Genomic DNA, 23,184 nt, shown 5'->3' on the forward strand with positions numbered 1-23,184 from the left:
TTTATTTTGAGAGAGACACAGAGAGAGTGAGCAGAGGAGAGGCAAAGAGAGAGGGAGAGAGAGAATCGTAAACAAGCTCCACACTGTCAGCAAGGAGCCTGACACATGGTTCAAACTCATGAACCACGAGTTCATGGCCTGAGCAGAAACCAAGAGGGGGATGCTCAACTGACTGAGCCACCCAGGTGCCCCACTTAAAGAAAAAAATTTTGACCACCGCTTCCTGTTCTTGGCCACCTCCGCGCACTCTCTGGAATCCTCACAACCCTGCCAGCACGTCTTAGGCTGAGTTTGACAAGGCTGCTGAGGATGTTTAAGCATCTCAAGACCAAGCCAGCAGATGATGAGATGTTGTTCATCTACGGCCACTACAAATAAGCAACTGTGGGGGACATAAACACAGAACGGCCCGACTGCTAGATCTCAAAGGCAAGGCCAAGTGGGATGTCTGGAATCAGCTGAAAGGGACTTCCAAGGAAGATGCCATGAAAGCTTACATCAACAAAGTAGAAGAGCTAAAGAAAAAATATGGAATATAAGGAACTGCATTTGGCTGCCGGCAATGCATTTCATATAAACCGATTAACAATGCCTTGTTTTTCTCATATTGTGGATGATGTGAAATGATGAAATTAGCCCATGAACCTAGATCCTGAAGACTCTACAGGACACGGCCCTGACAGAGTAAGGGCTGAAATGGCTACTGACGTGCTCTGAGTAGCTTTTATCTGTAGATCAGTTAAAAGTACATTTGTTACTTTAAAAAAAATTTTTTTTAAAGATTCTTTCTCCCTCTCCCCTGCTGTCGAAATAAAAAAATAAACAAATGTATTTTTACTTTATTTCAAAACTAATCAGTAATATATCAGAAGTCACCTCTTAACACAGCTATATCCCTAGGGTCCTGCCACTTATAACACACCAATTCCTACATTTCAAAAAAAAAAAAAAAATGAGCAAATATAGCCGCAGAAAAAGAAGAGAACTTACTATTATCATTGTTATTCGATACCAGGATGAAAAAGGCATTAAATACAGATAAATGAATTCATAGTGAAAATAAAAATTCTGTTAATGTGGCTGTTTTAAAGATGGTACCAAATACTTTTTATTTCTCCAAGAGGTGGGGTCTAAGTCCCCTGGCACTGAGTCTGGATGGGCCTTCCTGACTCACTTGGACTCCACGGAACGTGGCCAGGCCAGGAGAAGCCAGGCAGGTTGCACCTTGCTCCCTGCAGTCCTGGACCATTGTGTAAGGGTGGACAACTCCAAGGCCGCCCCTCTGGAGGCACCACCTTGCCCCAGGCTCCAGCTGTTCCCGCCACCAGGCCTTCCAGTTGGCTTGGCCATTCTACTCATGGCTGCTCCTTGTAGAGCGACGAGGGCTTTTACCACTGTGCCCTTTTTGAATTTCTGACCCACAGGCAGCGAGTATAAGCAAGTTGCTGTTTTTTGTTGTGTACTGCTAAGTTCTGGGCTGGTCCTATTATAGTGCCATGGATCCTGCAGCATTCATAGAGTTCAATGCTTCTTCTCTTCGTTCATATTTATAATTCTTCACACCTTGGTGCGCACTATGTTTATACTACCACCCTTAGAGAATACTTGGTCTCATTCTTCTCGGCATTTGCATGTTTGTACGTTGTTTTATGCTTGGATTCGAGTCCGGATTAACGGGTATCTCCTCTGTGTCTGAAAAAAATCTATAAACACGTCCTAGATATATCTAACTTGACATAAATGAAATCATGAAGATGATTAAAATGTCACGAGTGCCACTGCAAAGAATTATTCTTTGGAATAATTACAAGAAGGACAACTGGTCTGTAAAACAGCGACAAGTTTCATTTTAAGAAACCAGTTCCCACCGTTTTAGTTACTCCTACTTTATTCTATAAGAGATTTTAAAAAGTAACTTATTCAAAGATTTGGCAAAAATTAATAATGTCAAGGGAATGTTAGCTGCTACACCCTGGCTATCACATAGAAGCAAAAATCGCAGAAATATGTAGTGTCTGTAACAAGCCTTATGCATAAGAAATGCCCACAGGGGCACCTGGGTGGCTCAGTCGGTTGAGCGTCCAGCTTCAGCTGAGGTCATGATCTCACAGTTTGAGAGTTCGAGCCCCGCATTGGGCTCTGTGCTGACAGCTCGGAGCCTGGAGCCTGCTTTGGATTCTGTGTCTCCCTCTCTCTCTGCCCCTCCCCCACTCATGCTCTGTCTCTCTCTCTCTCTAAAATAAACATTAAAAAATTAAAAAAAAAGAAATCTAATGCCTGATAAAGATTAGATTTTAGTGTTGATATCATTGTAATAGAACAGGAAAATGGAATGCTATTACGACCAAAAAAAAAAAAAAAAAGAGTAAGAACAATTCTGGAAATGAAAAATCATTACAACTTTAGTTTTTAAATTGTAATTGGTGGCATCCACTGGCTGCATGATTTGTCTGCCCGAGAGCTGAGGAGGACTGAGCTGATTCAGTTAAATTATACATTTTTGGAATGCCACAATCCCAATTCATCTTTCAGAGTTATAGAGCTTCTATCCTTTCAACACAAACTATTTCTATCGAGATCCAAACTATTACCTTATTAGCACTAGCTGGAAAGAGTTTGGTCTTTGTAATCTGGAGATGTGTGTGTACACGGGGGTATCAGTTCGGCTGTTCTTTCTGGCAGACTATCATCGATGCAGATTTCTACAGAATCCGTTTAGCTACAGCTATGGATTCTGATTGAGAAAGCAAAGCAATCAAAATGAGTAAATCCAGCTTGGATAGACCTTGCCTGTTGATTTTCCTCTCCTCCAAGAACCTGGACTTAATTAAGTATATAAAAAGTTCCCATTTGCTTCAGAGCACGGTGGGCAAGTATTTCTACACAATCAAGAGTTTTACTTTCAATACTGATGGATGCCATTCTTTGGAATCATGATCTTAATAGCATACTAGCAACACAAAGACATTTGAACAAATTTGTCCGCATTTCCTGAGTTAACCTCAAAGGGAACTAGGGGATTACCCAAGACATCTGTACTTTTTGAGCCTTTTTTTGAGTGGGAATAAAGGAGTGACAATTGCCAGGCCAGAATCTTCTAGCTGTGCCTTAGCAGTGTGGGACCTGGAAGTTGTTTCTTTCTGCTTTGTAGAGGTCCTCAAGCCCTTATCATATAGTTTTTTTGTTTTTTGTTTTTTGAGAGAGCGAGAAAACATGAGTGGGGAGGGGCAGAGGGAGAGAAAGAGAATCCCAAGCAGGTTCCACACTCAGTACACAGCCAATGCAGGGCTCGATCCCATGACCCTGGGATCATGACCTGAGCCAAAATCAAGTGTTGGACACTTAACCGACTGAGCCACCCAGGCACCCCTTATCTTATAGTTTTTAAAAAATCCTTTCCAAACTAAGATTATTTTTCTCACTCAGAATCCATCATGTTAAGAAAACCAGGTAACCCCATACAACCACTAACATTCCCTTATCAGAGTTACCCGAGAAGAGACAATTACATGGATTATACAAGTTTGGAATCAACTAGAGGTGTTGGTAGTTGCAACAGAAGCCAAATAGTTTCCAACATGAAATGAAATTTCTCTCCAGCTTCTAGCATTTACATTTCTGTACGCAGTGGGGATGCCAGTTAACTTTTTATCCAACCGAGAGGGTGTTACATAAACTCTTCGAGGCTGCAGCCACAGAGAATCTGCATTTCTAAGGAGAGAAATTTCCTGTTTTGGACAATTAAGAGCCCTGTGGTTCTCTCTCGCTTTTCTTTGTGCAAGCCTCTGGGGTGTCTCATCTTTTCAGAAACGCACGGGTTGATTCATGGCGCGCAGGCTGTATGAAAGCCGAGGTGAAATTTTTTTCCTGATAGATTGCAAGGCTAATTTTGAAAATGCATTGTTACGACCGTTCCGTCCCTTCCCCACATCAGCATGCTGAAATGTCTCATTCTGAGAGAACCAAGAGACAACCACTGTGCCAAAAGTGGCAGCTGGGAAAGATTTAAAAAAATACAGACAGATAAAGGAAGCAAGGGCTGAGAGGTAAGAAAGACAGCTGGGAGATTTAAGGGACCGTGGCCTCTAAGCAGCTGAAAGAGACAGCGGTCCAGAGAGAGACTGTTTGCGAGATAAGAGGCTTTGTGCAAGCTGAAGAAATATGCCAGAGATGATAAGAAATGCAGCTGTTACGAAAGCGTGAATTGTCAAGATTCTCAGTATGCCCAGATGGTAAGGACGGTCCACATGTGTGCTTTAGGGGACAAGCACAGTGACTTCTTTGGCCAGGCAGCTTCCCCTCTCAAACTCTGTCCAACTGAGGACACAGTGCATTCCTCCTGCTCAGCCATTCCCAAGCTGCCGTGGCTCCTGTTTCTGGCATTACTTCTTCTTTTCCTCCTTCAGCTCTTCTCAGTTTTCACCGAGAGTCCAGCTACTAATGGCACAGGACTTGAACCACACACATTTAAGAACGACCTTCTGCAATTTAAATCCGATGTTGTTATCAAAATTGGCAGTGTTCGCTAAAAGTTTGTAGTCAATTGATATTCCTTGGCATATACCCTTCTTCAATTTTATAGTAGTTCATAACCATAAATCATACTATCTTTCCCATAAAAGCACAAGTGGATGGAGGCCACGATGATAAATAAACATTCTAATCCTTAGCAGTATGACAAACACATGACCGCAGAAATTAAATTTAAAATATGAGCACGGAGACACGTATGTTACACGATTCGTATTAAGGGTTTTAATTGTGCGTGTGACTTGCCTTGGGATCCTTAGATTCGGTTTTGGTCCCTCAGTCTGTTGAACCCAAGGCATGTTTATTAAGCTTCCCTTGAAATTTCTCAGACAATTCCTGCAGACACGGAAAGAGACTGCAAAAACAGCCCAATGGTGGTTGATCTTTGACCTCATCCAGGCCTGAGGTTCACCTCACATGTCGACCACCTTCAAGCGGTGCGTTTGGCGGGTTGCATTAGCTTCTCCGTCAAATGAAGATGATAGTGCCGACCCCACGGCGAGGTGGTGAGGATGTAAGATAGCGCATGCTGTATCTGGCTTAAATGGATACCCAGCCAAAATGCAGCCATTTGCAGTAAAGAAGTGAACAATGGGAGTACAGAGAAGACTGTTCAGTCTGAGGTTGACTATTACCGGTATTCCTTTTCCGATATGGAGCTACGGGATGGAAACGGCCACAGGGAACAGACCAAACAAAGGATCCGTGAGGTTAAGGTTTTGTACTGACCCTCTGTTCTCGTGGGACTTCCGATACTTACTTTGGCTTCACATTGGCCAATCATGCTGTCCCAACACGTTCTCTTTCTACCGGGCAATGATATATGCCACGAGCAATGCCGAACACGGTCAATGACAGAGCATGTGGAGCGTTTTGAAAGTATTAGTGATGAGGTAGGTGTACTGTGAAAACTGGCATCACAAGATTTTTTTTTTAAACACGGTGCCCCGATTGTAAGCAGATACACGTTAGCACAGTTAGATGTCAGGCTAAAGGTCCACAGAGTGAATTCAGCTGTGATGGAGAATGAAATCAAATTTGTTCAAGGCAATCCTGAAGGCTTTCTCAGCCTGTCTGATATCTTCTATCCCCGTTCTTTCCAGGAATTCATACTGATGTGCAGGAACGTCCCCCCCACTAATTCAGTGGTTGCTTGCTCATATGTAACAGATGGAGGACAGGGAATCAATGGTTCTGTCTTACGAACCCCAGGGGAAACGCAAAGGGTTCGCTAGGAAGGGAAGAGTCAGGAAGCAGCACAGGGAGGTGGCGTGCATACAGGATGTGGTTTCCGGCCACCCCACCTTGACATCCTGGTACAACCAGGTCCATGCTGACATGGTGACTTTGGCAAGCTGCTTACTGCCTTTGCACTCTTCTCCGTCTGGAAAATGGGCATACCATCACCTGCCTTAAATTGCTATGAGGGTTAAATATAAGTACCCGGTGCATGGTATGTGGTTAGTGGTGCAGGCTTCTTCCTGGCGTCCCTTAGCAAACTTGGCATTATTTCTACAAAGGCCCATCGACAGGTATCTGCCAGCATCAGCACAGAAGCCGCATAGCACATGCAAATACCGATATTATGAGCTTGAGGCTCAGCCACCAATGACGTTTTACTTTTATCATTTATTTTTAAGTAACCTCTACACCCAACATGGGGCTCAAATTCACAACCCCAAGATCAAGGGTCATACGCTGTAAAGGCTGAGCCAGCCAGGAGCCCCACAAATGATGTTTGAATACATTGGAGGAAAGTATACTGGATAGCAAGGTAAATACACTTTCTCTCATCCTCCTTTTTTTCTGACTCACTTGTCTGCTTAAAACAGGGAGTGACGACAGATGAAGAATGCCAAGGTTCCATGTTCCTGGAGGGCAAGGTCCATGGCGAAGCTTCATCTAATCCTACCATGTTTGCCTGTTTCTAAAAGTTTTCCACTACAAAGAGTAAACTCAAACTTTTTAACATCCAAACTTTCCAAGTTCAAAAACTCAGCGCTTGTCCTAAATGCCTTTTAGCTAGAAAACAGAAACCCATATATCCAATTATGGTCTGTTTACCGACTGCCCCCTGCCCGTCCCCAGATGAATGTCCTCCATCCAGCAAAGTCACCTCTCCCCCTTCCCCATACGTGGCCCCTCTAGTGGCAAGTCCTCGCCTCACATGGTTCAATCCACGTGACCCTCACTGCATCATCTCACCTCTTTTGGGAATGCTTTTAGGAGATGCTTTTGACCTTAGTGCCTCTTTTCTTCATTACTTTCTTCTACATCCTTTTTACATCCCTCTTTTCTCAAATGGTAAAATATACGTATGTGACTGTAGGGTGCAAATGCGTACTCTAAGAGTCTCCAAAGGCACCTGCCATTATCTCTTGTACCTCACACATCTGCAGGTGGCAGAGCCAGGAGTCAGAGTACGTACCCAGGAAGCAAGTTTATACTGGTTGGGACTGTTGGATGAACACAGTTGGTTTTTTTTTTTTTAATTTTTTAAATGTTTACTTATTTTTGAGACAGACACACAGACACACAGACACACAGACACACAGACACACACACACACACACACACACACACACACGGTGTGAGCGGGGGAGGGACAGAGAGAGAGAGGGCGACACAGAACCCAAAGCAGGCCTGATGCAGGGCTTGAACTCACAGACCGCGAGATCATGACCTGAGCCCAAGTCGGATTCTTAACCAACTGAGCCACCCAGGGGCCCTGAACACAGTTTTAAAGTAGAGAGAAAACACACTTTCTACTTGGCAAAACTAGATTTTTGTATTTTAAACTCCTTTGGGAAGTCAGTTCCAGGTATTTGCCCTTTTATGAACACGTTATCTGGAAAAAAGTAAGGTTTGGTACTCAATCCCTATGATAATGTAATCTGAGTTACCTCCAACAGTGGCAGAATGGGAAACAAAGCACAGCCCCCAACTCACTTCAAGTATATTAATAGCTCAATGGTAGCATCCTGGATCTAAAAATCTATGGCATCCATCTTCCAGGAGACAAGTGACCAGAAAAAAGGGGACTTTCTAGACTCTTTCTCTGAAGAAGCTGGTCAAGGGTCAAGGATGACCAAATTCTGTGCCATAAGACTTAACTAATTTATGTTATCAAAGCTGTGAATGTATATATATCACTTCCCTTATCTAAAATTCCTAAAGTGCTTACACATGCTTTGTCTGATTTCTTCCTCATTTCGATTTACGATTAGGGTTTCAGAGCCTGGAATTTAAAGGACTTGGCTAACATCATTATTGAACTTCTGAAATTCAACTCAGAACAAATACCTCAAATGAAACCTCTTCTGTACGAAGTGCTTAAGCAAAACAAGTTAGAATTTCCATGGAAACGGCCCGGAACTCTTGAAGGAGAAGAGAGGACAAAAGTAAGCATGAAAATGCATTTATTTATTTTTTGGTTCCTCTTCACCTCTGTCCCTCCAAACCTCAGGCTGTCATCTTAATGAACGCTTTCAAGCCTCAGAGGGAATTAAGAAGAACAATATTTGACAGGACTGAGGAAGGAGCTAAATATAGTTCCCCTGTGAGAGAAACGTATTCGAGACTCTTCTCTTCTCCCCTTCCTTCCCCTATCTGGGCAATCTTTCTATCTCTCAGTGTTATTTTTGTGCCGCTCCTGTGGCACAGCAGTTTTAGCTGTTACTTGGTTGGGACTGAATAAACATAACATCTTGAGATACAGTTTTGTCCTCCTTTGGAAGGGTCATTCAATACAAGACCTTGGAGATCAATTTCCAGATTCATATTGCATATACTCCCTCAGTATAATTTCCATTTGCCTACTACTTGAGAATTTTCAGGATGCTCTCATATAATTAATTCACTTAATTCACTGAACAGAGCCACTGTGTTGGGTACTATCAATTCACGTCTTACGAGGGTAAAGTGCTTCAAGCTCACCCCGCTAGTAAGTAAGGAAATCAGGACTCAGCTGGTTCTTTGTTTCTCAGACCCACTGGTTTCTGTGCCTCTACCAATACAACCAACCTGCCTGACCACGGTACACATTAGGTCATGGCTACTCTCCCCTCCTTACTAGACACTGAGAACTTGTATTTATTTTTAGAAATACATGCTGTGGGGTGCCTGGGTGGCTCAGTCCGGTAAGTGTCCGACTCCTGATTTTGGCTCAGGTCATGACCTCATGGTTTGTGGGATCAAGCCCCGTGTCAGGCTCTGTCCCGCACAGCGCGGATCCTGCTTGGGCTTCTCTCTCTCCCTCTCTCTGCTCCTCCCCTGCTCTCTTTCTTGCTCTCTCAAAAAAAAAAAAAACATTAAAAAAAGAGAAATATATGCTGTGGTATTACAAAGTAAAAACCTTACCCTGTCTCCAAGTGCTAATATTGATATTAGTATAGATCAGAAACACCCCCAAGGAAGGTACAACCAAGCATAGGTGGGCTTTTGGTTTTCTTGAGTATGGCTATTTTAGACAAGCTTTTTCCAGAACTGTCTGACGTATTCTTCACCGGTAAGTCAAATAATGTTTCATTCTAAAACACAACAATCAACATATGGCTTATTGAGGACAAAAGTGACCTTTCATAAATCTGAAAAGTTGAATGTAGAACATGTCTTTTGAGTAAAATAATCCTTGATTCACTGACTGAATTAAGTAGCTTAGAAATTATTTTACTGATCCAAGATAATACCTTGAGGTGCAATAATATCCCAGCCTGGGAATAAGTTGGTCTCTATTTTTCTTCGGAAAATTAAAAGCAATTAAAAATTGAGACTGTGTTGGCCCTAACTAGGATATTGGTTACCATAAAGTGGAAAGCACAATAGAATCTGTTATCACAACTTTCTACTGCTTGTAATTTTTGCAAAGTAATGGAATTCAAGAAAAGATATTACATCACAGATTTGGTAAGTACTGAGACCAACTGACCAACAACAATCTATTCCATAATTAAAGTACCATACACCCTTTAACACAATCAATATGGCAGTCAAATGAATTTTGCCATCAAAATTATTACATGCTGCCACATCATTGTACACAGAAATTTAAAAATGAGAACATTCCAACAGGTGACTTCCTTTTTGGTTAGCTTTTACCATAGTGTATCACAACTACTACCGGTGACCATTTATCAAGAGCGTACTATAGATTTGGCCTTGGACCAAGCAGCTGATACACTTTATTTTAGTTAACATCTAAATAAGCATGTGAGACAGGTATTACTGTCCCATTATGGATGAGAAATCAATGAAAACCTCACCCAAAAAGTCGATTACAGAACACAACCCACTCCATTCATATTACTAGAAAGTGGTAGAGTCTAACACCAAGCCTCAGTTTACCCAACTCCAGCTTCGGATGGACTGTCCCCCTGTGCAGCCCACTCTTTCAAGTGACCTTTACGTAAGCAATGTTCAGCGACACGAACAGTCCTTTAGGATTCACTGTTGGGGGAGGACCTATACCGTTTGCTCAATGCAAGGAAGACCTGGGTTAATAAAATGTACTTAAAAGGTACAAACACAGGGCACCTGGGAAGCTTTCTGCTCACTGAAAATGTTACATGTAAACCATGGCCATGGATGCTAGTTGGAAGGAGAAGCTGTTCTAACCTTTATGACAAAATCAGAAACGATCGATGCAACAGAAGTTTTTAAAAATTATATTTAATACAAGTGAATAGATTAGAAGATCTGAAATGTTATAAAGCAATATACACAATGAATAAATAATTTGCACAGGAGAGTCATGTCTACATTACATAACACTGTCTAGTATGGGAATACTTAAAGTAAATCCAGTGATAATGGAGAAAGTCCATAAAAATGCTAACCTGTCTTCCCTTGTATGAAATTGTTCAAGTATAAAAATCCAATACAGTGTAAAATAGTATTCAATTTAGTTTAAGAATAAAAATTGCAAGTATTGCAGTTTTGGAAGAAAAAAGTAAAGCAGCATTTAAAAACTACATAAACTACAGAAGAATAGTGTTAAACTAATGAAGTACCAATGAATGAGATCTACACGAGCAAAAATTAAGAGAAGGAAGCATGAAACTAGCAATATATCTGCTTTAAAATAAAACCTAAAAACTAAAATAAATTAAAATGTGTTAATGTCAGAGTTCTCTCTTATACAGTGCACATACGAATTTAAATAAATCCAAGTCAACATCTTTAGCTGAATAGGTTAATATTTAATATGCTACATCTAGACCTACTAAATAATTTATGCCATGAGATGAATACATAATTTTACAGTGTCACATCTAAAGTTCCTTTCTTTAGAGTGCAGCATAGTAAAACTTAAAAATAAATATCTTAAATAGCGTTACTATTAAGGCACAGTATAAACCACATTATCGGTAACCTTTGAAGAACTATAATCTCAGTAACCTTGTTGTTTCGTGTACTGTGTTCACTAATAAATAGTTTTAAATATGACTCTGAAATAGATACTAAAAAGTGTAAAATTATTTAAAAAGGGGGAGGGGGTAGGAAATACGTGTCCTTAAGACAGTTCTTAAGGGTTTGGAGTCTGCAAACTTTGCCTGCCTTTAATCGTAAGCCACGAGTCAACACAATAAATAGAAAGAGAAGGCTGTTGTAGTAAAAGCCTGATCCTATTTCAGAATCAGAACTGCTGACACCAGCAGATACAAGTTTCCCAAAATTGAAACAGGATGGGGAGAGGGATTAGAATGTGACAAGCTCATCAAACAAGCACAAGTGATGTGTTCTTTCCAGAACTGTGTGTGTTATTGATTGTCTGTACAGCTGCTGCACCCATTAATTCCACATCACTTGCCCCACAGTCCCGCTCATCCACAGGATAGATGAGAAAATAGCTTTGGTGCCTGTCCACCATTTCACCCACTGCCACGCTCCTAGGTTGATTGTTCGATGCCCATGTTTTGAGACGGTAAGAAAGTTATCTTCTTACCTGAAGAAGTTCTAGAGGCCCTCGTGACCGCTAAAAATGACAATCAGTGCGTTCACCGTTTTTGTGGTGTGTGTGTGTGTGTGTGCGTGTGTGTGTGTTTGAAATCTGCTCTTAAAGGTAATTCAAGCTACATATTGCTCACTCTGCATTCCCTGGTTCGACTAGATTCAAATAGCATCTCCTAAACTTGTAAAAGGCAGTTTGCTTCCCTGATACTATAAAAAGAGCAAAAAAATAAAAAATCCCGTTAGAAAAAGTGAAGTTCCATTGTTTTGCCCCTGCCACCGTCGCGTCGTCGCGGCCTTTCCTTTCCTCAGGCTCTTTGGGATCGATTTCCAAAACTGCGCCCACTCCCCTCTCTCTCAACTACGACACTTACTGGAGTAGGGAAAAAAAAAAAAAAAAAAAAAGGAGGAGGAAGAGGAGGAAGAGGAGGAGGATTCTGTTTCACAATAGCATAGCGCTTTTTTTGTTTTTTGTTTTTGTTTTGTTTTTCTTAAAGCTGGTAAGTCAACGTGAACTCGCCTTACCTACTACACGTCGGGCAACTGTGTGTGGGGGGGAGGGGACGCGAGGCGACCGCGACCACGCGGCCGCGCTACTGCATGCGGTCGGTCTGCAGCTGCTGCGGCTGGTACTGGCCGAAGGCGGCGGCGGCGGCCGCGGCGGCGGCGGCGGCGGCGGCCGTGCCGGGGGCGGCGGCGGTGATTGGCTGCTGCACGGCGTAGCCGTAGCCCCCGGCGGTGACGTAGCCCGCGGCGGCCGGCGACGCCGCGTACGGGTACTGGTCGTAGGCGGCGGCGGCGGCGGCGGCGGCGGCGGCCGCCGAGTACTGGGCGTACGCGGCGCCCGTGTAGTCGATGTAGGGGGTGGTGGAGGCGGCGGCCGCGGTGGGCTGCACGTGCGGGATGACCACGCCGGGCTGCACGAAAGCCTGCGGGTACACGTAGTGGGCGGGGATCCTGCGGAGAAACGGGACACCGAGTCAGGCGCCGCTCGCCTCCCGCCCGCCAGCGCGGCTCGTTCAGAGATCAGACAGACTCCGATTTAGTGGTTATTACGAGCATAGGGTTGCCACAATATCTCCTTTCCAGTGGTCGGGGCGGAGCGCGCGGGCGGTAGCCCGGAGGCGCGGAGCGCCCCGAGAGGACTTCAGCGACAAAAATCGGATGACACCCCTCCCTGCTGCCAAGTTTGAGTTATGATCGTTTCGAGGGCCAATACTTCGATCATTCGGCAGAAGTTTGCAGACTAAATCGAGGTTCATGAGGGCTTACGCACATGAGAGGTATTTAACACCTGCTAAATTGAGGAAGGCTTTGGAGAATTTTGTGATCGGTTCATAAGACTGCGTAGCAAATAGGAAAATTCTCAGCTGTGAATATAGGACTCCAGAGGTAGTCTGTGATCGTCCAATTCCGTAGGTGGAGGGGCGGGGGGAGGGGGGGGGTTGGCCGAGTTCCCCACATTAAATTTCCACAAAATCCACATGTTTATTATCATGGCAACCCTACTTGAAATTGCTATGCAGACTCAGCACACATTAATCTCTCTGCAACCTCAGTCACCCTTATTAAAAATAATAATGATAAAAGAAGCAGGCGACAAAAATAAAAAAAAAAAGGAGTTTAAAAGTTCACAAGTGTGGTAAACACAGCAGAATCACACTTCTCAAACGAACTGTAGTGCAGCTCACTCTATCACAAGAGGCTGTTGTGGGAAGCTACAGAAATGCTATTAACATTCACGGCAGTGATTCCCAAAGAGATGTGCAGCACGCTTTTTGCCTTTCTTTCTCTCTTTCTCTCCGTAAAATTCATAAGGACACAAGGGTCAATCAAACCTGTTTGACTATCAGGCACCTGAAGGTCAGCCAGCTTGTTTATCTCTATGCAAGACAGACAGAAGGGGTTTTGGGGAAATGATGAGGTTGAGGGAAAAGGTAGGAATAGGGAAACACAGCTAAATAGTTCCAAAATTCATACAAACTTAAAAGGTTCACATAATAAAATGAGTAAGGAAATATTTGTTTGTGTGCAAATACTCGTTTCATCTTCCAAATCAACCGATAGATTGGTGTATTTGTTTTACATCTGCCCCTACTCATACATAGTTGATCCGAATCAATTGTATTATGTATTATCCTGTAAAAGTTCAAGAAACAAAATCAAGTCCCTTTAAAAATTATACGTTCAGAGATCACATCAAGACACACTCCCAACGATCGTACTTAAAAGTTAATTTGGTTAAAAAAAATAAATCACAAGAGGTATTTAAAAAAACACCATGCATTTCAGCTCTCACTCTTGCGATTCATTACTGCCCCTTTCAAATGCTACCATGAATATCTGATTTATTTTCATCTTTCTTTAAAGCAATCTCCATCAAAACCCCCTATATTTCTAAAAATATGACACTATGATGCCATCTGGTTGTGGGCAAAGCCAACTTACAGGAAGTACAAGCAACAGTTAACAATCTTTAAAGAATTTTAAAGAACTCAACGCCGAAAACTTCACATTGAGATTTTCGAAGACAGACTTTGCTTTGCCTTTTCGGAGTTTTACTGAAAGTACTTATTAACGAACATCCATGGAAAAGATGAATTTATCGCAGAGGGTGGTGAACTCTGACCCCAATGATAAAAATACACTCAATTTTACTAGACTCGCAGCTCTTTCCCAGTGCCAGGAGAAACGACGTCATCAAGTGTTTCTGAGGACACTTAGACATGTTCTTAATTGCTTGTCAGAAACCAGACGCACGGTCATGCACATACTCAAAACTTGCCTGTAGGTCAGGTGACTGGCTCCCTCACAGCGACAGGTGTGGCTTTATGAAACCCTGTCCTTGGAGGCCTCCATGTCCACAATGTGCAGACACGGCTAAGAGAGCCTACCCTCTCATGCCAGTTTACATGTGGTGATGGACAGCAGGGGCTGTGGCAGGGCTATTTTTGATCCTGTCATGCGACAAGGGTTTCCAGCGGGTAAAATGTCTTTATAAGGCCAAAGTAAAACATCTATCAGCAGCAGAGGCCAGCCAGTATGAATCTCACTGATACTGAAACATTAACCCCTGTACTCCCAAAGCTCTGAGGACAACGTGATGGTGACCAGGGTCCTATCTTTGAATGAAGGTGGTGACGGAAAATAAGTTTAGCCTACAAACAGGCAAGATAAAAATGTGCGTGCGTGCGTGTGTGTGTTTAGAATGCACTAAAGATAAGCAGTGTTTCCTACGGGACTCTTGTCTCTGCACTGATTTCACATTAATAGCTTTCATTTGATAATGCCAACCAATGAGAGTGTAGAGTTCCCTGGACTATCAGAATCCAACATGAAGTCTGGCAAGGGTTAGGAATATGTTTGGAAGGCACACGAAACCCCAGAATTGTTAGAGGCTTAGGAGAAGGAGAACCCAGGAGACCACGGAGAGCCTAAAATATCTCAATTCAGGAAGGAAAGCAGGAAAGGACTGAAGGGAAAGGTGATGCTTCTGAAAAGGATCTTGCATTAGGAGGGCTTTTGTTAGTTTGAGGAGCCCACGAAGGTGATCTGGGAATCTCTCCCCCAATCAGATATCTACCGGTGTCCGTTCCCTCAATCAGTTGTACCGTGTGCGTCCCTAGCTAAGGTTAGGAAAGCACAAGGGCAAGGCAGATACCTCGGGCAATTTCCAAAGAAAATGGACTACATCATTCCTTCTTTTTCAGGTCCCTCTGACATCTCTTCGTGACTTTGGACATCCTAACTGGTTTCCTCTTCCAATCTATCACCAGACTGCTGGCAAAGTCTTCATTTCATTCACTTGTCCATAGGACTCGGTGGCCTCTAAGGCCATACCAAACTAACTGCAAATTTCTGAAACGTTGGCATGCTAGGCTTTTCATGCTTCTGGCTCCAAATTATTTCTTCTAGTATTTCTTTCCACCTTTCCTTGGATCCAGGTCAGCTGAGCTCCTCAGTGCTCCTTGGCCATGCCCCACGTTTCTAGATCCTCACCTTTGCTCACGCTGTCCCTTTGCTGGGGATGCCAGTCGTCACTGCCATCTCCACCTGTTGAAATCCAAGTCCTATCCACCCTAGCTCTAGCACTCACCAGCTATGGAGCCTTCGGGGATTTGTTTCACTTTGTAGTCTCACTTTTCTCAAGCGTGAAATGAGTCTAGTATTTCTAACCGTGAACTGCCGTGCATTAAATAACATTATCTACGCAAAGAGCCTAACCATGGTGAAAAAAGTGGGCACTCCATACAAGAGTACCATATCCTTCGCCATCCTTCCAAATCTAGGTCAACTTCCACCTTTACCATGAAGACTTCTTGGGTCCCACTAACCTGCTGTCTCTCCTTCCTGTCTGAAGCCACAACCCTTCTGGGGGTTTTTCAAGTTTTCTTACCAGAGTACAAGGGAGAATGGAACTGTGTCTTTTTTGGCTGTAGCTTGACACAGAGGAAAGAACACCGCTTTTGGGGGAGGTCAGGGAAACCATGATTCTGAACCTGGAAACCAGACTCTGTGACTTACTAGCCCTGTGGGAAGTTAATTAACGTCTCTGTATCACAGTTCCTTCACCCATGGAAAGGCCATTTGAACAGGCTGACATGAACAGACTGCATCAAATAAGTATTGAGAATTCTATTATATGACTTACGTAAATCTTTTATTAGTACTGGGTCGTACAGCAGATGTTCACTTAATGGTACTGTCTCCCCTGCCCCCCTTACTGGACAGTATAGTCTCTGGTACAGTGTTCACGCAACTGGCCTAAAACTCAGCACTTAAAGGTACACTGAGTAAATGTTTAAGGGTATTTCAACCTGATCTAACCTAGCCTAGAATTTTCTTTTTTTAAGTTTATTTATGTTGAGAAAAAGAGCACGAGCAGGGGAGTGGCAGGGAGAGTGAGAGAGAATCCCAAGCGAGCCCTGCACCGTCAGCGTGGAGCTTGATGTGGAGGTCAAACTCGCAAATCGCGAGATCATGACCTGAGTGGAAAACAAGAGTCGGGCACTTAACTGACTGAGCCACCCAGGCGCCCCTACCCTAGAATTTTCTACTCACAGACCCATAATCTTTCCTTTCTTATCTTCAATAAGCAAACGCTTCTTTCAAACAGAAAAAAAATATATAAGATATTGTTTAGCAAATGTACACGTTTCTATACATCTGCCCACTCTGTCACATCAGAAATTCTTTCAAGCCAAGGTTTTCGCTTGAAAAGCCCAGAGTAATCTGGGGGCCATTTAAGGACCACATAAAGAAAAATAGTTCAGATGCCAGAATTTCAAACAAGGAAGATTAAAAATTCTCAAGCTTCTTTCCAGGCCTAAAATAAGAACATGTGGCATTCAAACAGAATTTAGAATGACCAGGTGTGATTTGTTGGGTACAGGCTCTGGGAACAAGAGCGGTGTTAAGAACCCTTTAAAACAGAAAAGAGAGGACTCACTTGGTCCACCTGGTGGAATGCTATCTATTTCTAATAAGAATCTCAAGTTCAAACAATTTATGCAAACAGTAAAAATCACCTTCCTTTATAAAGACAGCTTCATATTAGCAGGGATGAAAAACAAAACATCACTATCAAAGCATGCTTGACTTAAACTTTCCATAGGACATTTTATTCTGGTTGTTCTCATTTTCCTCACACTACTTTCTTTCTCAAGGATCTAAGCAGACTACCACAGCCAGTCCAAATTTCTAGGTCTGGCTCCCAAGACCCTCCATCAATGGTCTGGTTTCTCCACGCACTAAATCTTTTCTGTCCCTGTGCTTATGCTCGCTTCATCCTATACCCCTCAGGCTTGTCCCTTCTTCCTCTTACCTGTCCAAGACATACCCACTGGTCCGAGACTAGGTCAAGTCCCATGAAGCCTTGTCCAACCCCTCCAATTCACCTGTTTTCTTGCTATTCTGAATTCCTTTTGTCCTTAAAACAATGCCAAGTAATTTAGCAATTAATAGTTCTTGATTGGCTTGTGTTAGTTTTGCTTCCCAAACTACAGTCTCCCTGTTTTGTATCACCCACTTGGCACAGGAAAAACACAACAACATGCTAATACCTGTTGATGATTTAGCTATATAACTGTGTCAAGAATCTTATTATGAGATCATGACTCAGTTCATCATCACTTCTTAATATGTATGTTCTCCTCCCCAGTCCCACCTTACACATGGTCTAGGCCAATGAGGGGGAGAACCCACAGAAGCAGCTGGACCCATCAACCCACAATGCGTTGTCAGTGTCCAGGATGGTTGGGATGAGGCATCTGATAAAAAGCTATGGATATATGAAGGCCCTTTCTCATCCTAATGGAAATAATACTCTTCCTCAGTTTAAAAAAGTAACGGTGGTAAGGTGAAGTATCCAATATGTTAAAGGGAGGGTTATAAGAAGGTGGTCATGGAAAATATAACTTGACCTTTCCAAGTCAAATGATGATTACTTGTCCTGGGCTACTCTTGGAGACACATGTGGTAGAACTCTATCTATCTATGTAGATGGAATCTGACCTTCCAGGTTACACATATAGATACTTAGGTGCTAAGCCAGAGAAGAAACTATAGCTGAGGATAAAATACTCCTTGAACAGTTAGAGTATTTAAAAAGGAAGTTGAAGTCTGTGGCACTAGAGTCCCAGCAGTGTCCCTCAGGTAGAATATAGCCAACACAGACTCTAAGTGGTCTGCCTACATCTAGGTGGTAGGGGGGGTCACCCGCTTAATGATGTCTGAATGGAAGGGAAATAAGGGAGCTCGGATGAGAACGGCTGGAAACCCCAGCGCCCAGAGAGACAACACAAATATGAGCAGCCTGTTCAACTGAGTTAGGGGCCGAAAGGTGAAAAGTGAGTGCTGCGTGACTCAAAAAAACTGGCTAGTGTCCGTGAAACCTGATGAGTGTTGCTGAACCTTTAAATTAGAAGGCCTAAAAGTGGATACACATTGCAAAAGAAAGAACCCCATTCCCAGAAAACTCCCCAGTAAAACAGAAACTTAGGACATGCAAGCGATGAATCTGTATTCTTACAGAGGGAAATCACACAATTTAGCACTCACTACAAAAATATGGTTAAGTGGAAGTCACAGGCTATAGCTTAAAAGCAAGAAAAAAAAAAAAAGGCCCTTTGCTTCCCATGGCAAAGTCAAAAGTCAACACTCCTCAACACCACCACCAAAATCAAAACCACAAAGAGCCCCTTCCCCGAGGAAAAGAAAACACTTTCACTACAGCTCTTTTCAATTAAGTAAAAAGCACACAGTTTAGCTATCAACACTTCATTACTGTAATAAATAAAATACAGCACACGGAGGTCTATTGACTATTGTGAAAAAGAAAACACCAACACCAACATCCATGCATCGTTAATCACCATCTGAGCTTGTGTGTCTGAGTCTACTGGTTACAGAGTTTAATTCCAAACAGAACTATTCCACCTTTTATCATCGTATCCTTCTGATCAGTTAGCTTAACTGTGTACGAGCCCTGTCAGGTTAGAAAGAGATAAATCAAATTGAGTCAAGTTGAACAGCAGTAACAGTGCCGGGACACAATCGTCTCGTACACAAGTCATACCTGGTACTTTTGTTTTGTTTTGTTAATCATAAGCTCAAAATTTGTCTGGTTGGGAGGCTGCGTACTTGGTCAGTAACTTGACTCATCTAAAAATATATTATCAGCATCAAAAATATACAAACATATATAAATAGTATCACAAGGAACATTCTGTGACATGATCGTCTTGTCTGTATATAACAAAGAGGCAGGTTAACCAATGATAGCTATCAAAACTTAGGAGGGCCGGATTCATGGACTTACCCAAAAGGTCTTTGTATAAGGGCTGGATGAAGTTGTTGAACACCAAAGGCAAAACCTAACAATAAAACAGACCACATTCTCGATTTGTGCATGGTTAGGCATTTATTCCTCCTACATATAAAATGCAATCACAACTTTCACTTAGAAAAGATAACCATTCTTTGGATACTTTACAGAAAAGTAAAGTATATATGTATAACTTATAAACATATATATACATATATATATGTCCTTTTTATTAATGTTATCATTGATCACCCCCCCCCGCCCGCGCCAAATTTTAATAGGCTACAAGTGGACACTAAAAATTATCTGCAAAGTTTAGTTGACAATCATACAGTAAGACCTTAGAAAATTAGAGCAGGGAAAAATTCTTGTGGAATGAAACCAGACACAAGAGGACTTGATAATGAAGTTACAAGTCACAAATATTCCTGCAATTCTGAATCATGATCTGTAAAAAGTCTAATTTAGAACATGCTGGACAATGCTTTGGAAGATTACAGATTTTACGGATTATGGTATTAAAAATTCCCCCAAACCAAGTCTCCTTTTCTGGATAGCACACACGCAGACAAACACGTGTTTTTGAATGTTCACAGATATTGGCACATGCACTCACTTTCTTGACAACCTCATTTCCTAGCAAATCCATTTGCATGAAAGTGTCAACCGCTTTCCAAAATTTCAGATGGAAAGATTTGAGTGAAGAGAACAAGATATAATGAAACAAAGTTGCTTACCGAAGAAAAAGATTACCATTTGGTCAATAGTTCGGCTCTTAATTATGTGTGCTAAGGCAAAGGGCAGTGTTGTAAATAATCCAAAAGGTCAAATTTTCACATGGACAAAAAGCCTGCTTGCCCACTGATAGCTGCTAGCTGCATGACGTTGGAATAAAACATTTCCCATCTCTAAGTGTCAGTGTCTTTATCTGCAACACGAGGGTCCAGAAGTACATGACATTTCCCCATTTTTTAAAATTACTAATAGTCTGTGATTTTATGTGAGAGGGTGAGACACCACCCTCACCCCTATGCTTCTCTTGGGTCAGTGCTTTGGGTTGGATCTCCCACTCTGGGCACAGGTCAACCGGTGGTAGGAGAGACAACACTAAGCAGGGAAGGATAACCTGCTGGAGTTGCCACATTTGGCCCCCACGATCCACACGCGAATTATCTACAAGTGGCTGAAAACTGGAAAATAGAGTCCACGGACTGACTGTAGGTCATACCTGAAACAGAGGAGTCAAGCCTAAGTCTGGGTGGGTACAAACTGCTTAGACCCCCCAAGATTTGTGTTTGCACAACGTATGTTTCCTTCAAGAGCTGTTTACGACTCTCATTTAATGTCTTGGTACAATACCTAGCCATGGTTCCACTTTACTGAACACACCGACCACGTCTTCATTCTATTCAGAAGTGGGTGTCCCAAGTTGGGGGGAGAAGGGGAGGAGGGGAGGAAGGACATCTCTCACCTGGTTGCATGATCCTTGGTTTTGCTCCCAAATATGCCAGATTCACATTGGCCTTCCTGCCATCAATGATGGGGTTGGGATCCTTGCAAGCTCTTTCCGCAGCAGCTCGGTCAGCCATGGTGACCTTAGCAACATACACACACAGACACACATACAAAGCCTTAAATCAACCCCTGAAGGAAACCAATAGTCAGGATGGAGAAGTCATTCATGATAAAACTAAGGGGGTTCTTAAACTTTCTTTTTTTTCTTTTGTTGGAACTTACTCCTTGATCCCCCGTCAAAGAAAAAAAAAGAAAGAAAGGAAAAGAAAACAGAAAAGAAGAATGAAAAGAAAACAGGAAGGAAGAAACAAGCCCCTCTCCACACCCCCAAGGGTGCTAGCAGGGCCTAGCAGGGAGTCGGAAGCCTGAATTCCATCTTAGAACTCTGGATCCTCCCTCCCTCCCTCAACCGTCCCCCCACCCCGCCCAGGTCCCTACCCAGCCTAGGAGGCACTGTTTGCTTTAAAGAAAGTCCAGAGTCACATCCGCCGAGTGCTCCCAACCACCAGCAAGCACTCCTTAACGACAATAGCTATTGTCCTACTCTGGAGCTCCCAGCTCTCCGGCAGCTGAATTTGCACGCTTAAATCCCCAGGGGGCTTAATATGCTCTCTTTCAGTTCAGCAAAGAGCCACAGGATCATCGTTTTAAAGAACCCATTTTTGCATTTTAAAAAAAGTATGTGTGTGTGGTGGGGGGGGGGGGGTATGGCATCAGGAGTAGAGCCCTAGACCTCCTGGGGTGTCCCCTCCCCGCCCCAACCGGAACGCCTGAAGACACACGCATTTTTACAAAGCAACAGCGCGCTTAACGCCCGGCCTCCAACCCGGGAGGGCGATTCCGAGGGGCTGCGGCCCCTCCCTCCCAACCCCGCGCACCCGCAAACCCAGCACTGGTTAGTTCTCTCCTTCCACCCCCGCTCCGCCCGTCCCCTGACACCGCGGGGCGCTGGATCCCCTCGGAACCCCGCGAGGCAGGAGCCGGCCCTCCCTCCCCCGGCAACGCCGCGCGCAAACTTTCAGTTCAGCCCGGGGGCAAAGGGGCAGCGCCGCCCGCGTCCGCGGGGTTCCTCGCGTTGTCACGCCGACCCCCCCCCCCGACCCCCCGCTGCGAACCCCGACCCCCGAGGCCCTGCGCCGCCCAGAGCCTCTCCTCCCCCGCGGTCCTCGGTTTCCCCGCCGGGCTCTGGGTCGCCCCCACGTCTCCCTCCCCCACCTCCCCCCAGCCCCCAGCCGCGCAACTTACAAATCCGTAGCCCCGGGACTTGCCCGTCTGCCGGTCTGTGATGACCACCGCCTCCTCGATCTCGCCGAAGACCTCGAAGTACTTGCGCAGGCTGGCGTCGGTGGTGTGGTAGGGCAGCCCCCCGACGAAGATCTTGGTGTACGTCGTGTCCTTCTGGGTCGTGTGCATCTTCGCGCCCGCCCCGCGGCTCGGGCTCCGGCTGCGGCTGCGGCTGCGGCTCGGGCAGCGGCTGCGCCTCCTCCTCCTGCTCCGCGTCTCCCGCACCCTTTCGCGGCCGCCGGGGGCCGAGGGCGCGCCCGGGGGCGAGGGCGGCGGCGCGGCGGGGGCGAGCGGCCGGGGGCGGCCGAGGGCGCGGGGCGCGCGGCTTCCGAAGTCGCCAGCAGCCCCGGAGACTTGACTTCGCTCTCTCCTCCCGCCCCCCCTGCCGGTCGCCGTACAAATTCTCCGGATCGTCCGGGTTAGGATCCCGTTCTATAGAATGTGCAAGCGGTTTCCACTCACCCGGCTGGGAGGCCAAAAACGAAAAGGAGAGGGTGGTCCTCGAGCGAAGAAGCGGGTGCGTTTAGAGGTAGATTTTTTTTTTTTTTTTTTCCTTCTTGGAAATTAGGTAGGTGTCTTGGGTGGGGCGTGGGTAGGGTCGGCGGTGAGCGCGTCCGGGCGCGGAGGTGGGCGGGCGGGGGGCGCGGCGGCGGGGCCAGGGGTGGGGGAGTCCGCGCCGCTCGGGGCTCCGGTGGTGTCCCTCCCGCCGCGGAAGCTGGAAGACGAGTGGCGAGGACGGCTCTCCACCTCTCTGCTCCCTTCCCCCGCGGGCCGGGGGTCGGCGCCCGGCTGGGGAGGGGGCGGGCCGGACGCCTGCGATTGGCCGCGGCCGCACCTGGGGTGCCCGGCGCCGCCGCCCCCCAGCTGTTGGGAACAGCTGCTTCTCTCCCGGCGCGGCGCTGGGCCGCGGGGCTCGCGCTCTCGAGCCGGCGCTGGGGCAGGGCTGGGGACGGCCGGAGGCGGCCTTGCTCTCGGCGTCGCCTGCTCCAACCCGTCAAAGTCCTGGGGACTCGGCGCCGTCCTAGCGGGGACCCGGGGCGCGCAGACTGCGTCCGAGGAGGCAGCTGCGTCGCGTTCCAAAA

At 44.9% G+C, this 23,184-nt stretch overlaps 1 protein-coding gene and 1 pseudogene across 1 annotated transcript; one reads left to right on the top strand and one right to left on the bottom strand.

Moving 5' to 3' along the window:
- Positions 1 to 215: 215 nt before the first annotated feature.
- LOC123609675 lies at positions 216 to 583 on the top strand (annotated as a pseudogene).
- Positions 584 to 10,177: 9,594 nt separating this feature from the next.
- Positions 10,178 to 22,735, bottom strand: RBM24 (RNA binding motif protein 24). The gene is made up of 4 exons (XM_045497305.1): positions 22,064 to 22,735; positions 20,775 to 20,898; positions 19,298 to 19,352; positions 10,178 to 12,435 (listed from the first exon to the last, which is right to left on the bottom strand). The coding sequence occupies exons 1-4, from the start codon at positions 22,229 to 22,231 to the stop codon at positions 12,072 to 12,074; spliced, it is 711 nt and encodes a 236-aa protein (XP_045353261.1). The 5' UTR covers positions 22,232 to 22,735; the 3' UTR covers positions 10,178 to 12,071.
- Positions 22,736 to 23,184: the final 449 nt, after the last annotated feature.

Source organism: Leopardus geoffroyi, chromosome B2, assembly GCF_018350155.1.
Source record: "Leopardus geoffroyi isolate Oge1 chromosome B2, O.geoffroyi_Oge1_pat1.0, whole genome shotgun sequence".
Lineage (NCBI taxonomy): Eukaryota > Metazoa > Chordata > Mammalia > Carnivora > Felidae > Leopardus > Leopardus geoffroyi.

Bases quoted from the DNA above. Each gene is read 5' to 3' on its own strand.
- RBM24 (XM_045497305.1), bottom strand. From the start codon at position 22,231: ATGCACACGACCCAGAAGGACACGACGTACACCAAGATCTTCGTCGGG. The intron at 20,899-22,063 runs GTAAGTTGCGCG...TATGTTGCTAAG, and splicing joins AGTCCCGGGGCTACGGATTT to GTCACCATGGCTGACCGAGC. The intron at 19,353-20,774 runs GTGAGAGATGTC...TTTTATTGTTAG, and splicing joins ACCAAGGATCATGCAACCAG to GTTTTGCCTTTGGTGTTCAA.